The 12059-nt window shown below is 43.1% G+C and overlaps 1 protein-coding gene and 1 long non-coding RNA gene across 2 annotated transcripts in view; one reads left to right on the top strand and one right to left on the bottom strand.

Moving 5' to 3' along the window:
* The window catches only part of pinx1 (PIN2 (TERF1) interacting telomerase inhibitor 1), a 90722-nt gene extending 87796 nt beyond the window's left edge, over positions 1-2926 (bottom strand). The window contains exon 1 of the mRNA XM_072557493.1: positions 2759-2926. Coding sequence (XP_072413594.1) covers positions 2759-2777 — 19 coding nt within the window. The 5' untranslated portion in view covers positions 2778-2926. The remainder of the gene's footprint in view (positions 1-2758) is intronic.
* Positions 2927-2973: 47 nt separating this feature from the next.
* LOC140463478 (uncharacterized) lies at positions 2974-11747 on the top strand. Its single transcript, XR_011954687.1, has 3 exons — positions 2974-3332; positions 4626-5233; positions 11249-11747. It is a non-coding gene; the product is annotated as an uncharacterized lncRNA (long non-coding RNA).
* Positions 11748-12059: the final 312 nt, after the last annotated feature.

Here is a 12059-nt window from a genome sequence, read left to right as displayed (position 1 = left end):
TTCTCCATTATTATTTCTACAGCCTTTTTCTTTAAGAGGCCTATGCTCATTTTGGCTTCTCTCTTTTTATATAGTGAAAGAAGCGCTTGCTGTTCATCTTGATATTACTTGCAAATTCTGGCATGTTGCCATCAGACACAAAGAATGATTCTGAGTGAGAGTCTGATGGGTTGTATTTATGAGTGTAACCGCATACTGAATACAAATCTTTGTCTCCATGTTGGGTGCAGAGAAGAGGTGAACCAAATAAATTAAAAAATTAAAAATTGCAGTATTTAACTGAATCAGTTAAAATATTTCTCAATGAGTTTTAAAAGAAACATAGGAATAATAACAATAACATAATAACACATAACATTATTACAGGAAAATAAAATGTACAATAAACATATTGGCATGTCATTTTTAGAGTAACTCACCATGGTCAATATCTAGTTCCCAGAACTTACAGTAAATAACAGAAATGTTCATAGGAGAAGTAGTCTGTAATTTGATTTGTATCATCTTCTTCCTCCAAAAGGACAGAGCTTGTAGGACTTCCTCAAAAGCTCTATTAAGTTGGTTCAGCATGATCTCCGCCACACAAAACATGTTGCCTATCACTGATAAGCCCATTCTTTTCCAAATATAAATAGATTTTATCCCTCAGCACCTTCCTTCCCCAGCAACTTTCCCACCACTGACGTCAAGCTCACTGGTCTGTAGTTATCCAGAATATCCCTACTACCCTTCTTGTACAGGGGGACAATATGAACAACCAAGTAGGCAAAGTGAGAACTGCAGATGCTGGAGATTAGAGTTGAGGGTGGGGTGCTGGAAAAGCACAGCAGGTCAGGCAGTATCCGAGGAGCAGAACAGTTGAAGTTTCCAGCAAAAGCCCTTCATTAGGAAGGGGGCTATGAGCTGAGGGTGTGTTGAGACAAGTGGAAGGGGAAGGTAGCTGAGAGTGCGATAGGTAGATGGAGGTGGGGGTTATGGTGATAGGTCAGAGAGGAGGGTGGAGTGGATGGGGGGGGTGAAGGAAGATGGACAGGTACGACAGGTCATGAGGACAGTGCAGAGTTGGAATAAGGTGGGGGAGTGGAAATGAGGAAACTGGTGAAATCCACATCAACCCCACAAGGTTGGAGGGCTCCGATGCGGAAGATGAGGCATCCTTTCTCGAGGCATCGGGAGTTTAGGAAGTGGCGATGGGAGTCAGCCCAAGACTGTTCCCTCCGCAACTCCCTCGTCAGGTCCACATCCCCCACCAACCCTCCCTCCCCTCCCGGCACCTTTCACTGCCACCGCAGGAATTGCAAAATCTGTACTCACACCTCCCCCCATCCCCCGCTAACCACCACCACCTCTGTCCAAGGCCCCAAAGGAGCCTTCCACATCCAAAGTTTCACCTACACTTCCACATATCATTTACCGCATCTGTTGCTCACAATGCGGTCTCCTCTACGCTGGGGTGACAGGATCCTTGTAGAACACTTCAGAGAAAATCTCTGGAACACCTGCTCCAACCAAACCCACCACCCCAGGGCCGAATGCTTCAACTCCCCCTCCACCAAGGACATGCAGGTCCTGAGCCTCCTCCATCGCCGCTCCCCAACCCCCTGACACCTGGAAGAAGAACACCTCATCTTCCACCTCATTAATAGCATCAATGTGGATTTCACCAGATAATACTAAGTGCTTACCTCTTTTTATATGTTCTCAACATAGCTAAGCCTGTGGGGGCTTATTTAACCAATCATTTTCACATTATTAATTGAGCATCTCAATTTAACAACAACTGCCCACCCAAACCAGGTCATAAAATTCCTGGCTTTTCATATTTAACTCCTGTCAGCTCACAAACTCCCCCTCACCAAACTCAGCTGACTAGATGGTTTGTGTGTGGTTCAGCATAATGCTAACAAGTGGGAGTTGCTACCTTTTTGATGGGATGTTAAACCAAGGCTCTGTCTTCCCTCTGACAATGTAAAACATTCCACAGCACTATTTCAGAAAGCAGAAAGTGAACAGTACGCTGGCCTACAGTATTAATCCCTCAAATGGCAGCAAAAAAAAACTGTCAGACAACATTGCAGTTTGTGGTATTTTGCTGTACGGATTTCTTACATGACGACAACATTCGGATGAGAAAAAGAACTCCATGGGCTATGAAGCATTTTGGGACAGGCTGGGATTGTAAAACGTGCGGTACAAATGCACTTTTCAGTGAGACACTGTAATGAACACCCATACCCTCACCCTCACCCTCACCCAGACCCTCACCCTCACCCAGACCCAGACCCTCACCCAGACCCAGACCCAGACCCTCACCCAGACCCAGACCCTCACCCAGACCCAGACCCTCACCCAGACCCAGACCCAGACCCTCACCCAGACCCAGACCCAGACCCTCACCCAGACCCATACCCATACCCTCACCCTCACCCAGACCCTCACCCTCACCCAGACCCTCACCCTCACCCAGACCCAGACCCAGACCCTCACCCTCACCCAGACCCTCACCCAGACCCAGACCCTCACCCAGACCCTCACCCAGACCCAGACCCAGACCCAGACCCAGACCCTCACCCAGACCCAGACCCAGACCCTCACCCAGACCCTCACCCTCACCCAGACCCAGACCCAGACCCAGACCCAGACCCAGACCCTCACCCTCACCCTCACCCTCACCCTCACCCTCACCCAGACCCAGACCCAGACCAGTAACTCCGGGGGGGACCTGCTAAAGCGGGGCACGTGCCAGTCCTATACTCACGTTCTGCCAGCATCGCCATCGCCACCACAAAACGAATGATCACAAGGAGTTTGTCGGAAAGGCACCACTTTGTCTGGAACCAATCGTTTCCTTGCCTCGGAATGAAAACCAACGTGAGAGCGGTAGGCCAGCGATGAGACTGCGCATGTCCGACCCTGTGGCGTGAGCAAAGTGCGGTGACTGCGCATGCTCCGGTTTCCAGCTGGAGCTGCATGTTGGGAATTTTACCAATATCAGGGGTGACTCAATTGACTGACTTTTCGAATTTTGTAACCAGCCAAACGCAGAATTCAGTCAAATATGCCAATATTTTAAAGGTCTTAAGTTTTTCTTTAAATGAGTGCGAACTAGAGAAAGCATTCTCAATACCATTACATAAAACAAAGAACTACAGATGCTGGAGATCTGAAATTAACAAAAACAGAAATTGCTTGAGAATCTCAGCAGGTCTGGTAGTATCCCTGAGAGGAAGCAGAGTTAACCTTTCAAGTCCAGTAGCCATCACAACTAGGAGCAGCAACGAATAGTATTCATTCTGTGAGACCATGGGGTGGAATGAGAAAGGAATGAACAGGTAGGTGCAGACGTCTAAAGGTAAAAACAAGGACTGCAGACACTGGAAACCAGAATATAGATTAGAGTTGTGCTGGAAAAGCACAGCAGGTCAGGCAGCATCCAAGGAGCAGGAAAATCAACGTTTTGGGCAAAAGCCCTTCATCAGGAATAGACAACTAATGGATTGTTGATAATAAGACAGAAAAGAAGAGAAGCTAGATTCCCTCCATTCCATTACTTCACTTCAACTTCTACGTTTATTTCATGTGTATGCTGCATTCCCAAGGGCAATTAGAGATGGATAGCAATTGATCTTTGGTCTGATTAACTGTTTAGTCGAGAGTGTGGTGCTGGAAAAGCACAGCAGGTCAGGCCTAAACTTTCCTGATGAAGGGCTTTTGCCCAAAACTTCAATTCTCCTGCTCCTCGGATGCTGCCTGACCTGCTGTGCTTTTCCAGCACCACACTCTGGACTCTGATCTCCAGCATCTACAGTCCTCACTTTCTCCTGATTGGTTGCTTAGTCTGCTTGATATATTCACTGTTACTGGACATCAGAGATTCTCCTGTAGGTAGTGCCAGAATGATATAAATGTAAAAGGAGAATCAATGCCAAAAGCATTGTACAAGACTGATGGTGCCACACTGCTAAAAGCTAGATTGTAATGTTAACATTTCTTAAAATTCATTCACAGGATGAGGGCATTGCTGGGTGGACAGTATTAATTGCCCATCCCAGAAGGCAGTTTAGAGTCAACTGTATTGTTGGGAGTCTGGAGTCACATATAGTCCAGACTAAGATGGCAGCTTCCTTCTGTAAAAGGCATTCGTGAACCAGATGGGGTTTTCTGAGAATCGATAATGATTTCATAGCTATCATTACACTCTTAATTCCAGACTTTTTATACTGAATTAAAATTTGACCACCTGCCATGGGGAGGATTCAAATTCTGATCCCTAAAACATTACTTGTGGCTCTAGATTAACAGTCTAGCGATAATACCATTAGGCCATCGACTTCTAAAATACTGTGATGTCGACTGTGTATGCAAGTCCAGTTTCTGGCCACAATGTTATATAGAGCAACTTAACTTACTTAGTCAATAGTATAGTACTTATGGACCTCCCCTCTCCTACACTCAGTTTTCTTTCCCCAAACCGTTTTTAGCTTACACCTTCCCTTCCCCTCTTCCATCACAAATGGTTCAGTTGACCATTGTTAGTTTTTTTAAGTCATTTTAAAATATTAATTGCTGCCTAATATCATACACTTAACACCTTAAATCCTATTTTTGCTCTTTGTTCATCCAAGATATCTCAGGATAATGTTCCAGGCCCAACCATCTTCAGCTGCTTCATCAATGACCTTCCCTCCACCATAAGGTCAGAAGTGGGGATGTTTGGTGATGATTGCACAGTGTACAGTACTACTCGTGACTCCTCAGATCCTGAAGCTGTCCATGTCCAAATGCAACAATACCTTGACAATATCCAGGCTTGGCTGAAAGAGGGCAAGTAACATTTATGCTACATGACTGCCAGGCAATGACCATCTCCAGTTCGAAAAATCTAACTACAATCCTTTGTTATTAAATGGTGTTGCCATCACTAAATCCTCCACTATCAACATTCTGAAATTACAGTTGACTAGAACCTCAACTGGTCTCATCACAGATATACAGTGGCTACAACAGCACCTCAAAGGCTAAGAATACTGTAGCAATGTAACTCATTGCAATTTTTGAGAAGATGTGTACGTCAGGTTGAGGTTCAGGTTGTAAGTTTGCTTGCTGAGCTGCTAAGTTTGTTCTCAGATGTTTCGCCACCATCATCTGCGAGCTAAGTAACATCATCAGTGAGCCTCCGATGAAGCTTTGGTGTTCCATCTTGCTTTCTATTTATGTGACTTGGTCTGTTAAGGTGAGTGATATCATTTCCTGTTCTTTTTCTCAGAAGTTAGTAAATGGGGTTCAAATCGATTTGTTTGTTGATGGAGTTTTGATTTGAATGCTAGGCCTCCATGAATTCCTGTGCATGTCTCTGGTTAGCCTGTTCTAGGATGGATGTGTTGTCCCAGTCGAAGTACTTCTTTGTGTGTAAGGATACTAGGGATAGTTGGTCATGTCTTTTGGTGGCTAGTTTGTGCTCGTGTATCCTGATAGCTAGTTTCCTGTTTGTCTGTCCAATGCTGTCATCCTTGCAGGGTATTTTGTATGTGACATTTGATTTGTTGGTCGTCCTAAAGAACTCTGTACCAACAACCGGTCAATTATGATTGACACTATATCCACAAAAACCCAGTCTCTCTACCACCATTACTGAGGGGCATCAGTGTGTACTTTTAACAAAATGCAATGCTTAAATTCACGAAAAAGTCTTAGATAACACCTTCCAAACCCACAACCATTTCTATCAAGAAGAATCAGGGCAACAGATGCATCTGAACACCCCACTGATCTGCAAGTTCCTCTCTAAGCCACTCACCATCTTAACTTGGACATTTATCATTGTTCCTCAGTGTCACTGAGTCAAATCCTGAATTTCACTCCCTAATCAGATTGTGGCTCTCCTACAGCATGTGCCATGCGTCAGTTTAAAAGCTCACCACCACTTTTTTGAGTGCATCTAGGAACGGGCAATAAATATTGGCCTGCCAGTGACACCCTCGTCCCAAGAGTCTTATTAAACTAATAGCTCATTTTCATGACCCATTCAGCGTATTACCTATGTCTGCCTTTGCCTAACTTGCATGCTATTCTTTGGCTCAACCTAGTTGTTCACACAATTGAGCATGCAGAAGAGTAGCTTCCCCATTAAGACGGACATCAGATGCCACGGAGAGCTGTGGAGGCAGAGTCTTCATGGTATATTTAAGACTAAGGTGGATAGACTCTTGACCATTTACGGGTATCAAGGGTTATGGGGAAAGGGCGTGCAAGTGGACGTGAGGGATGTTGGATTAGCTATGATCCTAGTAAATGATGGAGCAGGCTCAAATGTCCAAATTGCCTTCTGTTCCTATTTCTTATGATCTTGTAGTCTTATGGAGGTATTGCTGGCAAGAACCAGCAGTGTAACCTGCAGGAACATGCAGTTTGGAGGTGAGATCATTTCTTGGTGTTTTCCACAATGCACAAATTGATCCATGCAACAAAGTCAGCCTGTCAGGTGATGGGGACAGTGAGAATAGTAGTCTAGGAAAGTTATTACCGCTAAAGGAAAAAAACAAAATAAATAATTTGTCTTAACCTTCTGCCTTTTACAACGTAAGGATGTCACAGAGCACTTTAGAACCAATTAGATACATCTTTATGAAGTATAGTCATGGTGTAATGCAGGAATGTAATTGCCACATTTTCAAATAGAATATTTGAGTCAGATTCCAGACCGAAATCTATCTTGACAGATCAGATTTTGTTTTGGTTTTAGTTAGCAAGGTGATCTTTCACTGATCAGAAGCACAGAATGCCTCAGCTTTGATTTTAACAATAAAACAGTAATTTATTACACAAAAGAAATAAAGATAAAATCAAATAAATCAAGCTGTAACACTTAACAGGTTTCAGAATGCATGGGACAATGTACAATCCCATTGATCCCAACACCACCCACATTAGAGAGTACTCACACTACAGTATCCACGCTAGAGAGAATTCCCTTCTCTCACATTTTTAGGTTTGACATCCCTGTTTCTCTCAATTCCTAGTTTTGAGAGATTGTTAGCCTTTTTTGTGATTAGATACAAACTGAGCTTAAATTTAAATAACCCGATCAGAGTGCTATCCAAACACATCTGGCCTGGATCTTTCAACTCAAATCTCTACAGTGAGGTAACCTGTTCCCTAACTTTACAGAACAAGCTAAGATAAGCTGTTTCATACATCAAACCCCAATACTTTTGCAAATTGAATACAATGGTTTCCCAAGGCATGGGTTTGATTTTTCTAACTGAGAGAAACTAATGCTCTTCAATTTTTAGCCGATCCAATCGTAAAACTCTCACAAAGAAAATAAATTCCCATTATCATGTCAAGAACACTCACAATCATACTGATTTTTTTTTAAAAGTCATGGGTCCAGAAATACTGACAATCATTAAATCATCGCCACAGACTAAAAGTCAAAGCCGACTGGGCGCAGATGTTCGCAAGTAAAGGGATGGCTGAAAAATGGGAAGGCTTCAGAAATTAGATCACAGGAGTCCAGAAACAGAATATTCCTGTTAGGGTAAAAGGAAGGGCTGATAGGTGTAGGGAATGCTGGATGACTAAAAAAATTGAGGGTTTGGTTAAGAAAAAGATGGAAGCGTATGTCAGGTAAAGCCAAGGTAGATCGAATTAATCCTTAGGAGTGTATAAAGGCAGTAGGAGGATACTTAAGAGGGAAATCAGGAGGGCAAAAAAGGGACATGAGATAGCTTTGGCAAATACAATTAAGAAGAATCCAAAAGGTTTTTACAAGTACACTAAGGACAAAAGGGTAACTCGGGAGAGAATAGGGCCCCTCAAAGATCAGCAAGGTGGCCTTTGTGTGGAGCCACAGTAGATGGGGAAGATACTAAACGAGTATTTTGCATCAGTGTTTACTGTGGAAAAGGACATGGAAGATATAGAAAGTAGGAAAATAGATTGTGACATGTTGAAAACTGTTCGTATTACAGAGGAAGCTAGATGTCTTGAAATGCATAAAAGTGGATAAGTCCCCAGGACCTGATCAGGTGTACCCTAGAACTCTGTGGGAAGCTAGGGAACTGATTGCTGGGCCTCTTGCTGAAATATTTGTATAATCGATAGTTACAGGTGAAGTGCTGGAAGACTGGAGGTTGGCTAACATAGTGCCACTGTTTAAGAAAGGTAGTAAGGACAAGCCAGGGAACTATAGACCAGTGAACCTGACGTCAGTGGTGGGCAAGTTGTTGGAGGGAATCCTGAGGGACAGGTTGTACATGTATTTGGAAGGCAAGGACTGATTAGGGATAGTCAACATGGCTTTGTGCGTGGGAAATCATGTCTCACAAACTTGATAGAGTTTTTTGAAGAAGTAACAAAGAGGATTGATGAGGGCAGAGTTGTGGACATGATCTATATGGCCTTCAGTAAGGTGCTTGACAAGGTTCCCCGTGGGAGACTGGTTAGCCAAGGTTAGATCGCGTGGAATACAGGGAGAACTAGGCATTTGGATACAGGACTGGCTCAAAGCTAGAAGACAGAGGGTGGTGGTGGAGGGTTGTTTTTCAGACTGGAGGCCTGTGACCAGTGGAATGCCACAAGAATCGGTGCTGGGTCCACTACTTTGCGTCATCTATATAAATTATTTGGATGTGAGCATAAGAGGCATAGTTACTAAATTTGCAGATGACACCAAAATTATAGGTGAAGTGGACAGCAAAGAAGATTACCTCAGATTACAACAAGATCTTGACTATGGGCCAGTTGGCTGAGGAGTGGCAGATGGAGTTTAATTCAGATAAATGTGAGGTGCTGCATTTTGGAAAAACAAACGTGAGCAGGACTTACACACTTAATGGTAAGGTCCTAAGGAATGTTGTTGAACAAAGAGACCTTGGAGTGCAGTTCATAGCTCCTTGAAAGTGGAGCCGCAGGTAGATAGGATAGTGAAGAAGGTGTTTGGAATGTTTTCCTTTGTTGGTCAGAGTATTGAGTGCAGGAGTTGGGAGATCATGTTGCGGCTGTACTGGACATTGATAAGGCCACTGTTAGGAATATTGCGTGCAATTCTGGTCTCTTTTGTATCGGTAGGATGTTGTGAAACTTGAAAGGTTTAAGAAAAAATTTACAAGGATGTTGTCAGGGTTGGAGAATTTGAGCTATAGGGAGAGGTTGAATAGGCTGGCACTGTTTTCCCTGGAGCATTGGAGGCTGAGGGATGATTTTATAGAGGTTTATAAAATCATGAGGGGCATGGATAGGATAAACAGACACAGTCTTTCCCCGGGCTGGGGGAGTCCAGAACTAGAGGATTAGGATGAAAGGGGAAAGATATAAAAGAGACCTCAAGGGCAACTTTTTCACGCAGAGTGTGGTACGTCTATGGAATGAGCTGCTGGAGGAAGTGGTGGATGCTAGTACAATTGCAACGTTTAAAAGCCATCTGGATGGGTATATGAATAGGAAGGGTTTGGAGAGATATTGGCCGGGTGCTGGCAGGTAGGACTAGATTGGGTTGGGATATCTGGTCAGCATGGACGAGTTGGACCCAAGGGTCTGTTTACATGCTGTACACCTCAATGACTCTATGATTCTATAATTGTCAGCATTTGTCATTATTACTCCCAGAAGCTCAGAGCAATATTTTGGAATCTAAATTTGCACAGTTGAAAGTGGAAATATAGGCGCTGTCTGTGATTGTGTACTGGCCATAGGGTGGCCTGTTACAAAGCTGGATAGTCTGTAATCAAATCACTAAACTCAAATGTTAAGCAATGTTATAAAATTGGACTTTTAAGTGTGGTAAGTCATAATTTCTGAAGAAACTATATGATCCTGAAAAGCTAATCTTATGCTTCTATAACGTCAGTTCTTACATTGTTAGAATCATAGCTTTAAAAATAGCAAAATGCTTTGTACTTGTCCTTCATCTTTAAATATCACAATTATTTTGTTCTTTGTAAATAAATATAAAAGTAAAGAACCATCAGTGTATTTTACTTGCTGATTTACTTTTTGTGAGTATTCATTAAGTGATTGGCAGGTTAACCTGATTTAAGACATCACTGTTGTTAGACAGCTGGAGTTCCCATTGACTTGGTACAAGATACAAACTAATTTTTGGAAGAGTGAATCCATACCACGTTACATTTTTTGAGGTCGTGGTCACAAAATCCAACCTCAATTTGTTACTGCGATGCTGGTTGAGGAATACTTATATTGGTCAGGAAACTGGGGATTCCCTGATGCTTTGCATCAAATGATGCCATTAGACCTTTTACATCTAATTTCTTGCAAGCTGGATCCCAGTGTTCCCCAATGCTAATCAGTTAGGTTTCCAACTTTCAGTTACTGTCCTGTATATTTGTTACAGTAACTACAGTGGCTCGGCATAGTGGCTCAGTGGTTAGTACTGATGCCTCACAGTGCCAGGGAACTGCCACCTCGGGCAACTATCTGTGTGGAGTTTGCACATTCTCCCACTGTCTGTGTGGGTTTTCTCCAGGTGCTCCCGTTTCCTCCCACAATCCAAAAGAGGTGCAGGCCAGGTGAATTGGCCACGCTAAAATTGCCCATAGTGTTAGGTGCATTCGTCAATGGTAAAAATAGGGTAGGGGAATAGGTCAGGATGGGTTATTTTTCAGAGGGTCAGTATGGACTTGTTGGGCTGAAGGGCCTGTTTCCATACTGGAGGGAATCTAATCTACCAGACAGTGGCAACCTCTGTTTTTCCAGCTGCCAACCCTGCACATTCCTCCTTACCAACATCATATGTCAAAATTGGGAGAGTTGTCTCAAAGATAACCATACTCCTGGAACATACCTTGTGATGTTTCAGGCAGCACCATCATCATCTCTGGTATATTCTGTCAATTTTTAAGACAAATGCACCAGAGATGAAGGAGTGACAATGGTAATCATAGCATTGACTCTGAACCCCATGAAACATATTGGCATCAGGTCAGGAAGTCTCTTGTTGATTACCCCTTATCATTCTCCCAAGGTTGATGAATCAGTGCTTCCTCATAGTTCATGCACTAAAGGTGGCAATGTTCTCTTGGGTTCGGAAATCAATGACCATCACCAAGAGTAACTTGGCAGCATCACTACCAACCAACACTGAAAAGACACAATTGCTAGACTGGATCTGTGGATATTAGTAAGGAAACCACTGGCAAAGGAAGAATGTAAGGGAAGGGAAGGGAAGGGAAACACAGGTAAGGGAAAAATGTACTTAACTTCATTCTTATCAATTGGTCTATTGCAGATGCATTCATCCATTACAGTATCAGAAGGAGTGACCACCACGTAGTTCTTGTGGAGACAACATCTAATCTTCTCATGAGGATACCCTTCATCATGTTGTGTGTCACAAGCACCCTGCTGAATGGGACAGACTTTGAATGGATCTAACAATGCAAAACTAGCCATCCAAGAGGCACCTTTTGCCTCAATTGCAGCAGAATTATATTCAATAGCAATCTATAACTTCATGGCCCAACATATCCCCCACTCTGTAATTACCATCAACCTTGGGAGATCAGCGCTGGTTCAGTGAAGCGTGCAAGAGGCTATACTAGATGCAGCAATAGTGAAACTACAACATAGGGACTTTTGCATGCCAAACAGTGGAAGCAACAAGTGATGGATAAAGCTCTTCAACTTACTCAACTAATGGGTCAGATCTAAGCAATGCATTCCTGTCACATTGAGTTATGAATGGTGTTTGACAATTAAAGAACCAACAGATGGTACATACTCCACAACTATCTCCATTCTCAATAACTGGATATGCAGCATATCAGCACAAAAGACAAGACTTAAATATTTGCAAATATCTTTAGCCATAAGTGCCAAGTGGATGATCCATCTCAGCCTCCTCCTGAGGTCTGCAACAAGCACTTGCAAGTTGTCAACCAACTCAAATCTATTCATGTCATATGAGATGATAAAACTGATGGAGACAATAGTACTGAGATTTATGCTCCATAATCAGCTGTGCCACTAGCATAGCTGTTCTAGTACAGTTACAACACTGAATCTACTTAACATTGTGGAAAAATGCCCAGGTATTTCCA

Source organism: Chiloscyllium punctatum, chromosome 3 (genome assembly GCF_047496795.1).
Source record: "Chiloscyllium punctatum isolate Juve2018m chromosome 3, sChiPun1.3, whole genome shotgun sequence".
Classification (NCBI taxonomy): domain Eukaryota; kingdom Metazoa; phylum Chordata; class Chondrichthyes; order Orectolobiformes; family Hemiscylliidae; genus Chiloscyllium; species Chiloscyllium punctatum.
Note: the sequence above shows the minus strand (reverse complement) of the source record. Positions and strands in the feature narration are given on the sequence as shown.